This window comes from Bidens hawaiensis, unplaced genomic scaffold (assembly GCF_021521415.1).
Source record: "Bidens hawaiensis isolate Kalapana, Puna unplaced genomic scaffold, B.hawaiensis_p1.1 tig00030851_1, whole genome shotgun sequence".
In the NCBI taxonomy this organism is placed as follows: Eukaryota; Viridiplantae; Streptophyta; class Magnoliopsida; order Asterales; family Asteraceae; genus Bidens; species Bidens hawaiensis.
Genome location: NW_027495174.1, coordinates 132,585 through 153,956, shown reverse-complemented (window position 1 = coordinate 153,956; position 21,372 = coordinate 132,585). Strand labels below are relative to the sequence as shown.

Genomic DNA, 21,372 nt, shown 5'->3' with positions numbered 1-21,372 from the left:
AAAGAGAAAATAAAAAGTTACAAGCTACAAAAACCTACGAATCCATTCTACGGATTTGTGGAAGTTTCATCTTCCGGACCCTTTGATGAGGTATCTTCCGAAGAATCGTCCTCAGACTCTTCACCAAGATAGATCTTCAAGAGTTGTAAGCCGTCATCAACGGACGCAAACTCCGGAAGCATTTGTTGCAGCGGGAACACTAGATCGTCATGTTCTTTTACCCGCGTAATTCGGGCTTGCTTAACATCAACTTCATAAAGCGAATGATCTTTGAACGTGCGGTTACTTCGGGTGTAACTCACTCCTTCATGAAAGCTCGCAACACGCCCAAGGGAAGAAGAAGCAGTCATCACACTGGCGAAACTATCATTCAGCTCTTTACTCCCTTTGATATGGCGGATTACCTGTTAAGACAAAAACTTAAGTTCCCAGTATCAAAAAGTGAGAGTAAAATAACAAGTAATATAGAAAACTTACAGCATCAACGCCCCGAGTAAGGAACCATTGACGGTCCTGCTCTGCACGTCCTGACCGCGTTTGGAACTCTTTCGATTCCGCGACAGCTTCCTCATGAGCTTGAAGAAGAGAGTCATAGGCACCTTGAATTTCAGTAGCACTCTGATCCTTAAGTTTGGCCTGCTCTTTTTGCAACTTTAGCTCCGCCTCAAGATCATGAATTCGGGCACCCTGAAGGGCCACTTGATTTTCCAATGCAGAGTTGGCTTCCTAATCACGGATTAAGTCATCTTTGTCCTTTTGGGCTTTTGCCCGATCAGCTTCACGGATAGCATTTTGCTTCTCACAAGCTTCTTTCCATCGGCGAGCAGAGCTAGCATTACGATCTAGCTCGCTCTCAAGAGCATTCTCTGCATCAGCCTGCTTCCACTTAGCAGTTTGGGCGGCAATACGGTGCTCCTCGGCCTCTTTCTTGGCAGCCTCAGTGGCCCGCCGAGCCTCTCCCACTTTCCCGCCTAAGGTACGCCACTCACTCAGGACTTCTTGGCTACCGGCAAAACCATTGGCCAGGTGATAGGCCACATTGGTATGAAGATCATGATGGGAGGCGTTGATACGCCATCTCAGTAGGTGGCGTACAATGTTCGAGAAAATCCATGCAAGTTCCAGGGCGAGAAAATCGAGACCCATTAGTAATGCCCCATGAAGGGACAAACAGTTCATGTGTGTCACCCAGACCCGTATCCCCGTAATAACGGGAACCCGAAGGTTTAAGACGAGCTGGGGTAGAAAAATGTTGTTGTGGAGGAGGACGAGGAGGAGATTCTTCAGTCTAGAAACCCTCCTCATTAACAACAGGATTGTTTTCCTGCTCGCTAGTACCACCCCAGCCTGAAACAGATAGTCAAAACGAGTATCACGTCCAGACTGGGTATGAATTTCCTCCGTCGCAGTATCAGCTGGCGGCGTTGGCACCCTGTCTTCCACAACAGTTTCACTGGGAGGAAGGGTCGATTGACTTTTACATTAAGGCCACTCGGCGGAGTGGATAGATTAACCTCAGCATCTTCCCTCGGAGAAGGAGACGATGGTTTTTCAATATGAGGAGTTGGTGTAGGTAGCTTCTCAGATATATCCTCACTAAAGATCAATGGATCTACATAAAAAGCTACACTTAGCCAAACACTCATAGAAAGAATATAGTATTTGAAGAGAGACACATACCTTCAACGGTATCAATGCGGTCAGAAAGGCTATATTGTGGTTTCTTGGGACGGTGCACCTTTCGTTTTTTCTTCGATGGCCCCGCTTCAGTTTCCACAACCTTCACATTTGTGTGCTTCGTCTGAGAAGCTGCAAAAGCTCTCTTTTTCTCCAATTCTGCTAATAAAGATGAGACAGAGGAAAGTTCAGAAGCACCCTCATCAGAATCTTCTTCCTCATCTGAAGCAGAAAACCGAGAATCATCTCCATCATCATCACTTGATGATAAGATGGCAATCGTTCCGCCGGAAGTAACAGCAGTAAGGGGAGGAGGGTTTAAAACATACGCACCTGTTTCGAAGGTGGCATCCGAAGTGATAGGCTCAGCCCGAACCTTTTTTGGAAAAAGGAATCGAGACTTAGTCTTAGCAAGGATGGGTTGATCCCCCGCCTCACGGATGCTTTTACGCACACACCCTTTGTCCTCAAAAAGGGCATTAAGCATGGAACTCCGACCTGAAAATATAAAGTTGATCTATAAGAATACACAAGTAAGAAAAAACACGATAACAAATAACTTACGTTCATGTAGGTCCACAAAAATAGGTTCCATAAATTCTGACGGCCACAAACGGCTCATGCCTGCCCACACTAGGGCTTCCTCTGGCAATGCACGCATAGGTGTTGGTTCCGTCATGAGAATACGATACCAGTCACGATCTTCGTGAGCAGCCATCACAACATCCGGGAGAGCAGAATTTACCGGACGGCGGATCATAGATAAAGGAATAACGTCTTCAGAAATCCAGAAGAATTTGCTCCGCCGGTCCGTAGAAAGCTTTTCAACTTCGTATCCGATACGCCGATCGAAAACTTCTTGACATATGTACCAGCCATTACGATTAACAAGACGATAAAAAACTGTAAGTCGGTCAGCATGAGGTACAATATCACGTGCTATACATACGAACTCGTAGTGACGAATTCACATCATAGCACGTGGATGCAGTTGGGATATATGGATCCCATAGACGGTTAACACTTTTTCAAGGAATTTCGTTATAGGTAAACGGAAGTTCCCATGAACAAAGTAATCAGAATACAAATCCATTTTCCCAGGAGGTGGGAAACTGGCTATCGAACCAGGGCCTGGGAACTCTGGTTCCCACTCTAATGTAATACCATAAGTCTCTAACAACTTCTCATAGTCAGAATAATCCCATAAAATCTATATCTCGTCAACCTCTGTTTGAACGTTCGACATCTTAGGAAGATTCAAGGAGGACATATAAGAAAGTTTGATACTTTATCAGAGAGAAAAGCAAAAAGATGGCTAGAGAATAAAGACGATAAAACTTCAAATAGAAGATAACTCCCACTATTTATACCAATCGCAATTAATGCGATGGGATATGAACAGTAGAGAGAGAAAAACATCATCCAACTAGTGACTGCCACGTCACACGGGAAATTCGAAAAAGAGAACAAGTTGTACAGTCGGGTACAGTGACAGCCGTAAAAAAACGTCCCATCACCTGTTCACGCGCCTGCGAGTGGTCAACTTGTCCTTTTTCATGATTATCCATACCATCAGAAGATATTTTCTACCTAACTTCTGAACAATAAAAATCCCCAAAACGCATTAAGTCCAGAATTTCACCCGCATAAAGATTTCACACGGAAGAAACACTGGACTGGGGGGACTTGTAGAGGTAGGGTACCAAAAAGACCCAAATACCCTTAAGTATCACCCACGGGTTACAGAGAATCCTCTTATAAACCACCCGTGGGACACATGGATCACCCGCATATCACGAATAAGGAGGAACGTCCTCATAACACATGCGGAAGCATCCCGGCTTCCTCAAAAGTCATCCACAGTATAGGATATCTATCCGCCTAAACGTCCGGAAGACAAGGCCAGCAGGACAGCTGTCATAACTCAAATACTCTCTAGAAGAAGGTTCATGATTCTTACTTGGAGAATACGTGACTGAACAGCCAATAAATAAAGGACACCTGGCCAGTTTGTTATAACCGTGCACATGGCCAGGGTGCAATCCATCCTATCATCGGGCGACGCGTGTCCAGGTTGTTATGCCCATGCACATGGGACATATAGCTCAACCTATCACAAGAGGACACGCGTCCAGGCAGTTATCAAAGATCTTCTGGAATAGGACAGCTGGCCCAATTATCTTCCTACATCCTTCGGCTATAAATACCTTGTCAAACGGTATGAGGTATTCATTCACTCACTTGCATTCTGACTACACTTAGTCTGCTTACTTTAGTACTTTCTTCATTTACGAAGGTTATTGATTCTCACGCCGGAGGGTGGTTACAGGAAGACCCCCCCCCCCCTCTTGTCCTTCCTGTAACGAGACTCACGGTGTCTGTTTTGCAGGTTCTGGTCATTGGACTTTGGGAAGCTTTACTCATATCTTAGTTGTAATTATCGTACTTTACCCCGTAGACTCATTGGATCCAGGACCCATACCCCGGGATCGGATCCGTGTTTCTTTAGTATTGATTCCTTATAGCATGGAAAATAAGGATATTGATTCACCTTATCTTCTTTCTTGGAATCCTCCTCTTCCTCGGGATTTTCCTCAGATTCATAAGGATTCTTGATTGGCGATTGAACTGATCTCTTTTTGTATGGTAAGATGACCCTCATCTTTGGCTTTCGACTTGGTTCAGCTATAGTCGGTGGGATTTGGTATTGATAACCCAATGGTGGTGATCCGAATTGTCATCTCCTTTGATCAGAGTGACAATTCATCCAGCTTGATGACTCCGATTCAGTTTCTTGCTTGATTTTACTCTGTACTTCCTGTTCCTCGGAAGGATAGTATGTTGGGATGTCGGAGGAGTAATACTGGGGAACGTTGTCCTCGATATTGTCTGATATTTCGATTGGACATTGTTGACTGCCTGGGAGATACACAGGTTGACTCCCGTATGGAAACACCGGATTGATTGGTTAATCACGATTGAAAAAGCTAGTGTAGTAACTATTGCTACTTTCCATATCGGATGGTTCGTGAATGATTGTCGGTATTGATCGTATGGCTACTCGGTGTCTATGACCAAAGTAGTTAATATAAGACATCTGCACTTTAGTTAGGTTAGGGATAGGAGGTTTACCAATCCTCTCTTATCCCTACGGGTAATAATAACAATGATAATAATGGTTAAAGCCTAGGTACTAATGTTTAACACCTAATTCGCTAAAACCGATGGCTCTGATACCAACCTGTCACACCCCGACTTAGGGCCTAGGCGTGTGACCACGAGTTGGTACATGTTTTGTAAATATATCATAGTTTATGGGTTAATTTTAGCGGAAGACTTTAAGTTGAATATAATATTAATTTACATTGAAAATTTACTCGGGAATTAAATACCCGAGTATTGGTTTACAAAAGATATGCTTTCATATTACAAGGATTTTATATAAAAAACGGAGCCATCTTGTACGCGCTTCTATCTTCATTAAGACTCCAATCCTTGTTAATGCTACTTATGCTTAATTACCTGCAATGAGTTAAAAAAAATACGTCAGCTATATGTTGGTGAACACGTATGACTCAATAAAACATTTGAATGACAATATACAAATATAGTTTTCTCTACAAGCTCAGCAGAAGCATTTCTACTTCTGGTCTATGTACCACTGCCCTACACACACAATTGTTCCCGAGCCACGTAGCCCTTTTCGGGAGACTAGTTATGACCATTAGCCCGCGACCACATAGTCTTAGAATGATTAGGCTGAACGGTTATGTTTGGATCCAGACACATGTGTATTCGGTCTGATTTGACTTTATTTTCTATCTTGTATTATAAACTTTTAGAGATTACTCGATCTCATGTAGACATTGATTGACTCGTTAAGACAAACACCCGTTTGTCTCATTGAGTATAAATATATTTTGACTGATCAAAAAGGTTTGAACGTATTCACCAGTACCGTCGGTGTTGTAAACCTTGACTGATTGATTGATTGACTGTGAATGATATTAACCTATACATAAATAGGTTCGTATGAATGTTTTGAATGATGTTAAGCTATGATTGTAAGCTTAACCTTGAAATCATTTATCTTTGATTATGAATGAAAACACTTAGTTTTATGTGACGTTTGAAATAGCATGCTTTGGCCTAATAGGTTCTATCACGTTGGTAAGTTTCTCCAGGTAAGTAAACGGGTCCCTCGGTTGATTGAGATTTATGCGAATTACTTTTCCTTAGGCAAGAAACTTACTACTAATGATATCCCCCTTCCAGTTACTATATGCCCGTCAAAATATATTTTTCGTTTAACATTACTTCATCATGAAGTAACGTTTATGAAAACATGATTGTGAATGAATGTTTGTAAAATACGATCAAGGTTAAAGGCCATAGCCTCGATTGATAGTCTAAGCTATAATTCAAATAACTTAAACATAACTCCTACCTTAATTCGGATGCTTAGATTGATAACACAATAAGGCAGGACTTGATCTACTCGCTTATGTGATTGCTAGCTTAATTCCAACTTCGTTTCTTGCACGTATTACGAGAAAATGGCACGTCAGCTCGCTACAGTAACGGGGCACGCCTTTTGATGTTAACTATGTGAAAGTGGAGGTGAAATGGGATGAGGAGAGCTCAATACCCGTCACCCCCCTTTTATAGGCGTTTTTGGACCCTATCGCGATACGCGATAGGTCCCTTGTGGCCCGTCGCGTATCGCGACGCCGCCATTTTACACCGCCTTATGCGGTGATGACACGTGGCATGTCATATTGTGCCACGTGTCAACACGGTTTCAACACGTGTCCGGTGACTCACCAAGCTCATCGCGCTACGCAATGGGTTGATTGTTACCCCATTGCGTATCGCGATGAGAACAGATTTTCAGAATTTGCATTTTAGTCCCTGTACTTCTTAAGTTAGTATTTTTAAGCTTAAATTAAGAGAGTTAGGGACGTGGTGTTACATTTAGGCTACTAAGGGCACAATCCGAAAACTCAAATCACCCAAATCTTTCAATCAATAACATGGAAACGACTCAAAACTACCCAAATGAACATTTATGAACTCAAATCGGTATAGGTGGTGTTCCATCTATAACTGAATGTGTTCCAACCAATCACGTGGTGTTCCATCAAACACAATATTCATCTTTTCAAATCGCATTCGGGTAGTAGCACCCGATTTCCTTAACAATTTCTTTGTCGATTTGATTGGGACACCTTTTGCTTATGAAACCGATGAAACCAAGGCACTACCCGATTGGTGTCCAGTGTCCGCAGTAACTTGATAAAGGAAACACTCTACTGCTCTGGAAAGATTAATTTTTCTCATATTGATTTTATATAAGAATTTTTTATTTTAAAAAAAGATTGATCAAAGGTAAACATTTTACTTGCTAAATTGGCCTTTCTTGTAATTCACTATTTCAAAATTCTAAGACCATACGTAGTTAAAACTAAGCACACTCGAACATTTTGCGTCATGTAGCGCATAGTAAGCTTTTAAACATTTTGCAAAATGTGGGTGTAGTGGGAAAATGCCCCCAAAACGCCTTTCTTGTTTTTTTTAAAGGTTTTGTGTTTTGATGTAAACCGGCTGCAGTTTAAATAATTGATAAGATATATTCTTCATGTAAGCATGCAATGCTATTTTGTTAGAAATTAGTCAATAATAAGAAAGCAAGAAAAGTTGTGAAAAATAAATATTGAGTTTTAATGCTTTTATCATATAGATCTGACTGATTTAAGGACCAACTTATGAATGGATCAACGTGCTTCTAAAAGACTAAAGCTCATCTATTAGGCCTGCAAACGAACCGAACGAACACGAACATGGCCTTGTTTATGTTTTTTCGTTAAGAAAACAATGTTTTCACGAATGGTTCACAAACACTTACCGAATGAGATTTATGTTCATGCTCGTTCATTAAGGAAATTAATATGTTCACCCGCACAAATAAAATCAGTGGAACCTAGTGATTTAGATCGGTGTATTCATCACTGTGAATGATGAAAGCCTGTAAACGAATAGAATGAACATGAACAAGGGCATGTTTGTGTTCATTCTTTAAACACAGACACTTAATCGAATAACTATTTATGTTCATGTTCGTTTATTTATTAATGGACTTTTGTGTTCGTTTATGTTCGTTTGTTTAAAATCTATCATCATCATCGTACCCGGTATATCCCACCAATAGCAATGCTATGGTAGGGTCTGAGGAGAGTAAGATGTAGACAGCCTTACCTCTATCCCATAGGGATAGAGAGGCTGCTTCCGGTGAGACCCCCGGCTCGATAGTAGTTTTGCATCAAGCCTTGGACATAAGGCACATAGCACTCAATCATCGGGACACCGGCTGATCGGTGCATGTGCCCTTGTCTTTCGGCTACAACGCCACCACATAATGCCTGATTAACCTTCCGCCACTTTTAACGTTATTTTCACGAGATTAGTAAAATAACGTCAAAATTAGTGCAATTTTACTTTTGCCCACCCGAGAGTTCACACATATATACATTATATGCGCGCACCGCAAGCAGGGCGTAATTTGTTTAAAATCTAAACGAACATATTTGAACAAAAATAAACGAACATATATAAACAATTGTAAATGAACACAAACAAACATAAGCGAACTCAAATGAAAACTTTTAAATGAACGCAAATTAACAAATATAAAACCTTTAAGCAGATGACATATCCATATAGTATTTATTAATACAAACGGACATAAATAAATAGATATAAACGAACGTTCATGAACATAAATCGTTTAATTAAGCGAACGCAAAATTTTTGTTCATGTTCGTCCGTTTTTTAAATAAACGAACTTCCCATCGAACGGTTCATGAACAGTTCACCGAACGTTCGGTTCGTTTTACAGGCCTAATCCCCTACGTTAAATAAATTATAACAACCAAAAGTGTCATCGACAATTGTTAAAAAGATGTTTAATATTGATCCGTCCTAAAGTGGTGAGAGTTTATGCCATGTAATAAACAATATGTAACGGGATTATTTCCTAGTGGAGAATGGAGATAGCTCACTAAGAGCCCGTTAGTAACTTAACCAAGGAGCCCAAGTAAAGATAAAAAAAAAAGTAGTGGTAATCCTTGTAATATAGTTAATTCCCCCCTAAGTTAAAGCTAGAAAATAACATTGCATTCTCGGGTTTAAAATACAAGAAAAAAAATAATAAGATTGGATAGAGGAAAAAACGAAAAGAAATTATACACTTAAAAGGAATTCTCGAGTAAAAATAAAATAAAATAAAGTGTTAATTACATTCTTGATTTAGATCGGAAGAAAACGAATGTGGAAAAAAATTGTAATTTTACAATTATATCATCATAGCAACATGGAAAAGAGAATTAAGATTGAATAAATTAGTAATATTGTAATTAGTTATAAATTTTCCTTCACAATCATGTCATATTTGTCAGGAAAATTTTGAAGGAAAAAAGACCTAAGTTTTCTTTCCATTCTCTTTCTTTTCATTTAATAAAAAAACTCAAAATGGAAACAGAAATATTTTGTTATCTTTTCTTTTCTAATCTCTTAAATAAAAAACTCAAGAATGTAGTGTAAGACTACGAGTGTTGGATTGGTTGTCGGCAAATGAGCAACCTTGTTAAGTTTTTGTTGCATGTTTGCAAAATCCTATGTCCCGAAATTATCAAATGAAGAAGCCAAAAAGTTGATGGTTGCAAAAACATTATGATTATGTTTTACGGTAGTAAAAAAACAAACATTTTGAAGTCTTAAAAATGCCCTGAAAATAGGATCATGTATGTTTAACAATTTTGTTTTGTTTCTTAAAGTTGAGGAGTTGGAAGAGAGGTTACGAGAGGGTAATGAAGAAGACAACGCGTGTGGATGTATAGCATAGGGTTGTGATAATGGTGGTCCAAAGATTTTTTTCTTGGGATCGACCAGGGGATCTAATCTAAATTTTATGGGACATGATTAGGATATTTATGTATAAATAACACTAAAATGGAGACGGTTGTACATGTGACTGCGCTCTTGTGTAGAGATTGAAAGAAGAAATTTTCATTATAATAATAATAATAATAATAATAATAATAATAGTAATAAAAATAATTATATTTAAAAATGTACAAAAAGACAAAACCCCCATGATTTAGCCAAGAAAATATGAAGCGTTAGCGAAATTATTGATAATAACAAATTTTAAGCAAAAGCTTTGTAAGAATAAGTTTTTTGATTAAAGGGGTGTTTGGCCTAGCTTTTATTTTTAAAGTGTATGCTTATATATAAAATTAGCTTATAACTTTTTTTCTATTATTTGATAAGTTTTTTTTAAGTATTTTGCTTAGCTTATATTTTACAAGTTAATTATGTGTCTTAAAAAGTTGTTAAATCCAACATTCTTTAATTTGTCAAGAGTAATAATTACTAATTCACCACCATTTGAGGATAAATGAGTAATTTACACCCTTAAACAAATAAGCTTAATCAAATAAGCTAAAAAACCATATTGAAAAAAGCTTCTTTAAATGAGCTTATAAGCATAAGCTTAAAATTTAAAAAGCGAAGCCAAACACCAAATTAAGCTTATTTTGTAAAAAAAAAAAAAAAAAAAAAAAACTATAAGCTTTGTTAAAAAAGCTAGGCCAAACACCCCCCAAAGTGACGTAACTGATCAAACCATATATACAGTTGTCTTTTTTTACTGTATAAAGCTTCTATTAAATTTGGAGCGCCCTGATCATATTTCCCGATCGATTATTCAGTCATGTAAAATTTCATTTATTTGATCTTGACGTGCTATTTGTCTAGATACCAATATATTAGTTATTACAGACTGATAATTATTAATTGAAATCGGTTTATGATCATCATATAAATTGTCTAAATACATTTCGTGTAGATATATACGTTGACAATTCTACACTTTCAAAGCTTGTTTCAAAAAATCATTAAGAAATATTTTATGTGGATGTCTTTGAAGATATATTATTACAAGAAATATGAGGTTGTATGCTACTTAAATAATACTATTGTTATTCTATTACTGCATCTAATGAATACGGATTTGAAAATAATTTTGATGGTGATTTTCAACACAATTTTGGTGTTTATTTTCAACACAGTTTCTTAAAAAAACAGTTTTTCTTTGGCACGCCACATGTTGTTAATAGTTGTACTACAAAATTAAAAAGTAGTAAAGCATCTGCATCTTCACATTCTTTTATCAACAAAAGTTTAATATATGGACTGAAATTGAAACTAGGGATATTGGTCACAAATGAGCGTCATTGTAGCGGAATAAAAAAAATGCAGGACTTGGACGTCTACAAGAATAAATGGACACGGTTTAGTTAAACGATGTTTAGTCGATTTGCATAATTGAAAATGTAGTTGTTGCAAGTGGAAGCCGTCGAGTTTACCCTGTGATGGTTTGTAAATATATATTCACTGTCACTACTTATGTGTAGTTAATAGATTTTGTCCAGATGAATAAGAAAGGTTGATATGCAAAAAAATCTTTTTACAAACATCGAATATGGATAAAAGACAAGGCGGTTGTCCAGGTGAATCTAAACACATCTCATGTTTTGGTAAGGAACGGGCCCAACAATTTGCTCTCTATGTCATGAATCCATGATAAGGGTGTAAACTTGATCATGTAGAATTCCGTTTGCATCTCAACTATATTCTCGCTCAAAAGTCCAGGAAAAAAAAACCATACCCGACAACCAACTTAGAAGATATTCATGATCATGTAGTATGGTCGACAAGTCATTTTTCTCAAAATGTTTATACTTTCAATATAAATGAATTTTAATTAAATGTTGTTCAATTAATTTTTATTTCTTTTGATTATAAATATTTACTTCTTATTAAAAGCTTTACAAAAATAAAATAAAATTGTATCACAACAATGTCTTTCCATGTTAAACAAGATTGACCACAAGTTAATAAGATAAACCATCTAACTAAAATTCAACATATTACCAAGACACAGTAAATAACGCTAGAAATAAAATTAATCAGACATGAACCTCTGGCATGAAAAATATAGTTTTTTTTTAAACAAAAAACCTCAAGTCAACTCCGAAACACATTGTGATCTTTGTCAACTTTGGGTGAACCGAGCATATATGTTTACAAATGATATTTTCATTGTAACAAAGCACCTTTTAATAATATTTGGGAGAGACATTTAAAAAAATGGTATGTGAACTAAAGTCTTTCTTTTTAATTGTGTGCCCACTTGACTCATTAGTCAAGCCGTTAAGCCGAGCACTCTATATGGGCCCACCATCATGACATGACATCTAGCCGGTTCGGTCCAAATGGGTTAGCCGAGTTGATCAGCCGCCTTTAGTCCCACGTAAACTTCCAAAACCAATTTCTCAACCTTTTATTTCCTTTTAATGCAACATAAATCATTATTATTTAAAAAAAGATCTTATTTATGAATTTCTTTGAATTATCAAATTATTAAAATATTAAATATTATCAGAAAATCTATTTTGTTTGCTCTAAATATAGATTTGTGAGAGTTTGTATGTAGTTACTACCACTTTATATGACCGGTTAATTGGTTGTCTCATTTTCAGCTAAAATTCTACTTTGTTGATATGACTTGTAATGAATAAAGATGTATAATCAAAGTTGGATATATTTATAAAAAAAAAAGGAAAGTTGAATGGTCTTTTCTAAATTAACTAGTTTAAAAAATCACAGAAATAATTTAGAGTGTTCACGGCTAGTAATTGCTGGTTTAGACTTTAGACAATAGTAATATATACGTTTGTGCTCGACCATTATAAATATGGTTTTTATTGTATGATGGTTGGACGATTTAATTTTGGCTGTTTTATAGTTTGAAATAATTTTTTTTAGTTTTCGAAACCATTAGTTTTTACTTAAGTTTAGTTATATTAACTATGTTTCAAAAATATAAATCCTAACGGTGTTACTTAAAAAAACTTATAATTAAAGTTAAATAGCCGGTTAAATTTATACAGTCATTTCCTGGTTTATAACTATCGGCTAGACCATTGAACCGAAAATCTCAAATGGCTTGTTGTGTATATGTTATTGTCATGTCTTATTTTTTCCATTTATGTAAACTCGTATTATATATATTATGAAAATGGTTCAAATAAAAATAAAAATTTTTTTAACAATGGTAAGAACCAATATATTTTTAATATGTGGCATTACAACATATGGTGAAAGAATAATTCTAGGAAATTATGTCGCTTGTATAAGGGTGAAAGAGTAATTGTAGGAAACTATGTCAGTTTTTGTAATTTTAAATCTCAACCATTGATTAACATGATCCAATGGCTATGATTTATTCATAATCTTTCTATGAAACTACTTCTTTTTACTATAACACTCCCATATATAAATATATATATATATATATATATATATATATATATATATATATATTTATATATGGGAGTGTTATAGTAAAAAGAAGTAGTTTCATAGAAAGATTATGAATAAATCATAGCCATTGGATCATGTTAATCAATGGTTATATATATATATATATATAGCTAGGGTGGGGTTAAAATAAGAAGTGAGGCATGTCTAAAAAGTGTAAGAAGTAATCTGGTGCGTTAGATATGTTGATCTGTTGTGTATATGGAAAATGTGTTTATTGTGCGGTGTGTTTTATTAGATATAATGGTGAAAACACATTTTCTATGCTTTTTAGGAAAAATCTACTTCTTATTATAACTTTACTCTAGATATATATAATATATATAGGGGAGGGATAATTTGAGAACCTCTTGAGTTGTTAGAACTGTGAGAACTCAATATGGACCACACATTTAATTAAATGAGTATGAAATATGTGGCTGAGAATAAATCTGATTAAAAAATTAATCAGGAGGGAGAATAAGTATTTTTTTTGATGATTACACAAGTTTAAATGTTAGTTACACATGTGTAATAAGTTGATTCGGTGTGTAAAAAATTACGGCAATTTTTTGTACATTACTTACACTTACGTATTACACATGTGTAAAAAAAATTCAAAAAAGTTGTTAAGTTGAGTTCTTTCGAGTTCTTAAAGCTCAAAGCGGTTTTCAAAATAAATCAATCATATATATATATATAATACATGATTATTACATTATGTTGCATATAAATATATATGCAAGACATAATATTTTTCATATTTTCTAATTTATCATATATTCTTAAAAACTGTAGTTGTGTTTGAATTCTCATAATAAAAAAAACTAATAAATATTATTCAATTTCCTGCTCTATATATAGACCCAAAACCAACAAACTTGGATATCAATATCTTTATCTACTAATCTACTAACAATGTGTAAAACACACACACAAACCACCATCTCCATTCCCACCACCACCACCACCACCACCACCACCACCATGCATGAAACCAAACCCACCCTACAACCACCATCCACACCACCACAAGTTCATCTAACAATCACCCCAACAACCACCATCCACACCACACAAGATGATCACATTCTCACAACAATCAAATCCATTATTATTCCAATCATTGCAAAACTCCATGCAGGCTACTTTCACATACCTCTTTCCTTATGCTTCCAAACCCTCCTTTGGAAAACCCTACGCGAGCCACCCGAACACGCGCATCATTACCGGAGAATGCTACGAATATTACCCTCCCATGCATTCATTCTCATGTGGTGTTTATCTTTGTTCATATTAGTATCACTTTCAATATTATATATTCTCAAATGTGCATTATTATCCAACATGGTTAAACAAGAATACCTAAATAATATCAATGTGAATTACCTCTTTGCTCCATGGATTTCATGCCTCATTTTACTCCAATCGTGTCCGTTTTTCGCTCCCAAAACCAATAATAATTATTATTATTGTTATTTCATTTTATGGTGTGTGTTCACTCTTCCTATTATTATTCTTAACGTGAAAATATATGGAGAATGGTTAACTAAAGGAAAGAGGCTATTATCCACGGTGGCTAATCCGGCTAGTCAGCTATCGATGATCGGTAACTTTGTGGCAGCGCGGGTGGTGGCGGAGATGGGGTGGAAGGAGAGTGCAATGGTTATGTTTTCTATAGGTTTTGTGCATTATGTGGTGTTGTTTGTGACATTGTATCAAAGGTTAACCGGAAACAGTTGCATGCCCGTGTTGCTTCGGCCGGTTATGTTCTTGTTTGTTGCTGCTCCGAGCATGGCTAGCTTGGCTTGGGACTCAATTTCTGGGACTTTTGATTGTTGTTCAAGGATGTTGTTTTATCTTTCTCTATTTCTGTTCTTATCTCTGGTATGCTTAGATAATAATTTTCTACTTAACTAACAACTATTTAAAGTTTTTTGCACATCATAAATAATTTCATACGCATGACCAACATATATTTTTTAACTAAGTTATTCTATATTAAAGTCGTTGTTTCAATGAAGTTGTTCTTGTGAAAAGTTTGCAAATAACTTTGTGTTGAGGTGATGTTACATAAAACTATTTTATTAACATGAAGTATCATTTTTTCAATTTTAAAAAATTGAGGTTTGCAATTTAAAAGAGGCTAGAAGTGTAAATTTTTACTTGTTTGTCTTCTATTTTTTATCTTGATGTAACACTAATTGTTAATTTCAGTTTATTTTTCATGTAAAAAATGGACTTATATAATTAATAAATTATTCACATCAGTATTTTAAAAACTCGATCGTAATGTTATCTCAGGGACTTTAACCCAAAACCTCCCAGCCGTTTGTTGTTTTGATGGTTTCACCTTAGCTAATGAACCGCTTGCCAACGAAACCTTGTACTCCCATGTCCCATTATAAGTGTCCACATTTCTTTTTTTATTTTTCCCATTACAAATGTTAACTTTCAAAATTTATTAGTCATTTTTCAAGTTTACTTTTAAACATAAACAACTAACATTAATAAATAATATTGATGGATCCATTTTTCAAGAAAAGGAAAAAAAAAAGTAATCAGTTAATCCACTTTAAACATTGTGTATTTCAAACTTGGACACTTATAATAGAACGGATAGAGTAATATTTAAGAGCACCAAAAAAATAATTTTAATATTCTTAATAAGAAAAACGTTATTGTCCCTAAAAGTTGGTCAACTTTGTCCGATGAAAGGGATCGGTGTACGGCCCTTTGCAATATAATAATCATAAAAAGTCATAAAAATTTATAATCATTTCACTAAATTAATTTCTTATATTATACACATTATGACATCATAGGGATATACTTTTTCCGCAAACAAAATTTCCATACGGAGCTAAACTCTTTTTGTTAACTTTATGTTGAATTTTTGAGGTGTCAAGACCAAATTTATTCAAGAAATCAATGAAAAAATATAATGTGGTATGGTGGGCATATTCATATCCATTAACAATATTGGCATTGACCTCAACCGAATATGCACAAGAAATGAAGACTGGTTTTGCTCATTTGCTCATGATAATACTCTCTGGACTCTCGGTACTGGTTTCACTCATTCTTATGGTGTATACTGCTCTCAACACTAATATCTTGATGCCTCGTGATGGTTACAATGATGTCGATCTTATGTTCGTGTCCCTAAAATCAAATACTATGAATAGCAAGACCCCGGAAACTTTGACATGATTGATATAGATTTTAAGAAATTATGACAATTTATTGTATTTAGCTGTGATTAATTTGATTACAAAAGAATCCAATATATTTGATGTAAACAAATCAGGAAATTAATCAATACAAAAAAGTAAAAGAAATTACAGAAAGACATATCTGCGTATTTATACAACACTACTAGATTGATTAGACATGTTTTTGCACGATTTTATGTTACAACTTTTTTTTTTGGTATAAATTACACTGTGATTTTTTCGTGGTAGCGATTGGATGTGCAAACCCGAGTAGCCGCCACAACAAACAAGAAACATGTAGATATCCTATTGGCCATATTATGATTTTATTTTTTTGGTTTTACTTTTTTGGTTACTCTATAATATGCAAATATTGTACAGGTACCATAACGAACCGAACTAATATTAACCGCATTCCTGTCACGTCTTCGTCGGAGAGCATAGGTTGAATACCACTAGTTTAAATTAATACTTCATAATACCTCTTTGGTTGTCCGTCCTGCCACAATTAAAACAAAGAACTTATATCTTTGACATTATGCGGTAACGGGATGAGAATATGTAATTACATCTGAAATTTTCCCAAATGTAGCATACATGTCTATTAGGTGATACACGACCCTGGCTACCCTAGATGTGCATGCTTAGTTATTTACCTGAATCATACCCATAATTCATAAACATTTTATATATAATATCATACTATATTAATCTAGTGAATTAATCACTAATTTCTTGAATAATAAGGTTATACAAATTTAAAGGGAAACAAGATTATTAATAATTCAAACTATGGTTTATTAACCGATAAAAATTCATACTAACAAATTTTTACTTTTGTGGCTAAGAACAATGAAAGTGAAATTTCCACTTGATTTTTAATTAGGCTACTAGTAGTCTAAGTGTCATGATCAACATTAGTTTACACTCGCTTTACATTTGATTTCCACCTGATTTCGCTAGTATATCTCCCTATTTAGTTCATAATCACCCTTGTTAGCGAAATTAAGCTAGAATTAAATATAAATTCATAATTATTATGTTTCTAGGATTGTCCGTGAAAATGAAAATGAATGTTCATATTTTTAGTGGTCAAAGTGATAATATGAATTCAGTGAATCATATGTTAAATTATTAAAATTCAATATACCAAATTTAAATTCGTAAAGAAAAACTATTTGAAAATTCCAACGAGAGATTTCTAAAAACTAACCTATATTTATAAGATACTTCCAATGGGTAATTGCATTTTATTTATCCAACAAGTATTGAGAAAGGTTTGAGACATATATTTACTATTGAGTATAAGACTATGGCTACTAGTACTTTTTGCAAGCACGTCTCATTCTTATCCTAAAATTGAATCGTCCATCGGCAAAGGAGGTACGTACCTTACCAAACAAATTTTTTAACGGGGATTCGTCACCATTGAGGAGACAAGTTACCTAACTACAAAAGGATATATTGAATTTTTTCAATACTTTGCTATCTATTAGAACTCACAATAAATATATCTTAAGGACGTCTATATATTTATTTATCTGCTCGCTAATCCGAATAACATATATAAGAGAAAATTTGAATGTAAGGCTTATTGCTAATACATGTAATTACTGATGGGTTATTAAATCTCGAATAAAGTTTCCTTAAGTGTTTTTCCGTGCATGTTGGCAAGTTAATATTTGTGATGATTCATCCGTTAATGATCCAGGGCAACGTTTTAAATTAATGATTTGAAAGCGGATATGATCCTATTTCATCTAGCTTTCATCCATCTCCTCTCTATTACGGGTGTTTTCGCAACTCTTTTTTGTTTTTCGTATAAAAAAACACCTGCTTCGTTTTCTCTACTTGAGAACCCGATTGTCTGATTCTCCAAATAAGATGCTTCATTTTTGCAATGGATTTTTTCCTTAGAATAATTATCATATATTAAATATATTAATTTCTTATAACCACACATATTTAGGTACATTAATCATCCCTTTTGTACTCTTGACTCGTATCCAATTAATGGATGCATGTATTTGATACACCACAAAACAACACTTTTATAAATGAGAGATTAATTGACCGATTCTGACTGATCATACAAACTCTTGAACGAAAGAAAAAAGAAATTTAACTTAAAGACGCATAATCTACTATATAAGTAGAAACATATAGGGGCTATTTGGTAACCTTGCGCCGAGTTATTAAGAGACCTAACTTATTAAGCTGCTCCATGAACCATTAAAGTGTTTTTTAAGTGAACATAACGTACTCTACATTGACTGATTCATATGCAGTCTCTTAATGAAATTATTAAAAGACTGATATAGTGAAATATAAGGCTGATCTAAAAGCTTGACATTTAATCATATACATTGTACTTTATACAAAATGAAAAGAGGTGTTACCCGTTAAACCCGTTGCCTAACCTTCCCCTCTTTCATTTTCGACCTCTAATTTCTAGGATCGTAAAGTGAAGCAATTGTGCATTGAAAGAAAAAACATTAAGATGTACGTTATACACCACACTTGTGGTGGTGATGCGTCTTTCACAAGTCTTATATCTCCATTCATTGATAATAATAATAACAACAATAATAATAATAATAATGCTATATGGTCCCATCACGTAAGCATGCAATAATTTTAATTCTTTTTGTTACAGAGAACAACTTGGTATGGAATTATAATACCAAACACCCTATTGTCTTACTAGACGATGATGGTTCATTGTGAGTGAACCATGTCTTCATATCTTATCAAGTACTTAGCAAAAAGTTTTAAAGTTGAAACTATTAGTTTAAAGTCTCTTTCACCTAAATACTTAGCATTTGACATTACGTGATGCCTCTAATTACTTTTCAAGAACTACTAATGTTGGCAAGTGTAGTTACACTAACATTGATCGGGTTGTCATGTTAAGTCGTTCATAGTGCTCCTGAGATTAGATCCAAGTTGAAGCACATTAAACTCGTTAGATAACCCAAAACTGGAGCCCTTTGATGACCCCTGACGCTAAAATCAGTAATCCGTCATAATATAAATGTATTGGATGTATATAGACATCTTTTTATAATCAATTTTTCAGTTCGGGTTTAGTTTCAGTTAACCATTTTTAAATAACCAAACACAACCGAACCTAACCGATTAACCATTACTTTTATCCTTAACAATCATCGTCTTCTAATGATATTATGTTTCAATACTTCAAATGATATTTATCCAACTTTCTTTAACCATTGTATAACTGATCGTCGTTATTTCATTCTATTAGTAACGCATATTAATTCGTTTCGATGATAGTAACTTTAAATTGCATTTATTTTCTTATATAGTGTCTCAATAGTTAGCTTTTCACCTATTAAAAATTAAAACTAAGTTCACGGGTAATCCTTTATGTATATTTTGGAAGTAATGTGTACAACCTAATTGTTTATTATGTTCATGGTTTTGATTTTAGTAAACAAATGTTAACAAAAATGTAGTCTGCGTTAAAAGCTTGGGTTTAGCGGTTAATTAACCGAACTAAACCGAATTAATTGCTAATAACTAATATTGTTTTTAATAATTGAAGTATCCTGTTATGGTTTCGGTCAATGCCATTACTTGAACCAAACTAAACCAAACTGTGCACACACCTAACCCTTGATCCCTGAAATGGATGAAGGTTAACTTATTTTGTTAATCGAGTGTTTAATGACCAAAATACCCTTTTATTTTAATGGGATATTGGTTTTTAATACTTCTAACTTTCTCTCATTGGTAGATAACACTCTCAACTTTCGATTTGTCACCTACCACTCCCAACTTTCACCCTATTTTTCTGTACCATTCACCGTCTAAATGAACACTAACCTCGTTAATGTTTTAGACTAAAAATGTTATTCAAATTAGTTGAGGGGATGAAAAAGAAAATTAAATTGTTTAACATATACCAAATTTGCCTCCAATCAACCCTAGATCAAGCATCACCACTCCATCCTCATCTATTACCATCACCACTACACCTCTGGTTCAACACGAACCCATCTACAATTTGAAGTAATCCTTTACCAGTCGGAAAACAAGTTACAGGTTTCCAGCGAACACCATGTCCATTATTTCACCGCCCACCGCCCCAAAACCGCAACCCCTGCCCCCGCCACCACCAGTGTCTCACCCAGCCACCTTCCGGGATCGCCTACGTGCCGGAAAAACAAGTTGCAGGTTTCTGACGAGCACCATCTTCATCATATCTCCACCGGTGCACAATCTTCATGATATCCATCACCCGTCTATACCTCTGAACCATCTCCATTTTCTGAAAGACGAGTTAGCCGGAAAACTCAAATTCGCCGGGAAAAACGAGGTCGCCGGAAATAAAGGTTGTTGAGGTTGTACAATTTCCACCGTCCCCGTCTTGTCGTTGTATTGGGAGTTCATCAAAGAACAGGGAAGCCAGACCAGATCGTCACCGGAAAACATGGCAGACCATATTTCTCCCTCTCATCGACTTTTTCTTTCTTTGATTGACAATCTCTTTCTCTCTCCGGTAGCTTATGTGTGTTAAAAATAAAAAATTCTATTTTACCCCCTCAACTAATTTGTATGACATTTTAGTCCAAAACATCAACGAGGTTAGTGTTCATTTAGACGAGGAGTGGTATAAGAAAATATGGTGAAAGTTGAGAGTGGTAGGTGACAAATCGAAAGTTGGGAGTTTTTTCTACCAATGAGGGAAAGTTGAGAGTTAAAAACCGATATCCCTATTTTAAAATAAAAAATAAAAGTATTTAATAAAAAGTCTTAGGGCCCACTCTAAGCCTAATTATAGTATAAAATTTGGGCTTAGTAAAACCGTGTTTGGCAGTCCACAACTCCACACAGAATAGGCCCAAAATGTTTTTACTTGAATGCCAAAATATTTATGGCTCAAGTTTTGGTATGTTCGTCATTGCGTCACATGATATGATCAGTTTATATTCCTCAAATCTATATATTTTTTTATTAAAAGCCGAATATATAAAAACCAAAACGAAAACCTCTAATCAGTAGCTAGGCTAAAACAACTCAAAAGGTGCATTAAGAT

At 35.0% G+C, this 21,372-nt stretch overlaps 1 protein-coding gene across 1 annotated transcript; it reads left to right on the top strand.

The window, feature by feature from the left end:
- The first annotated feature begins 14,016 nt into the window (after positions 1-14,016).
- Positions 14,017-16,432, top strand: LOC143581306 (S-type anion channel SLAH4-like). The gene is made up of 2 exons (XM_077064130.1): positions 14,017-14,985; positions 16,000-16,432. Exons 1-2 carry the CDS (start codon positions 14,017-14,019, stop codon positions 16,309-16,311), a joined length of 1,281 nt encoding a protein of 426 aa, XP_076920245.1. The 3' UTR covers positions 16,312-16,432.
- The last annotated feature ends 4,940 nt before the right edge of the window (positions 16,433-21,372 follow it).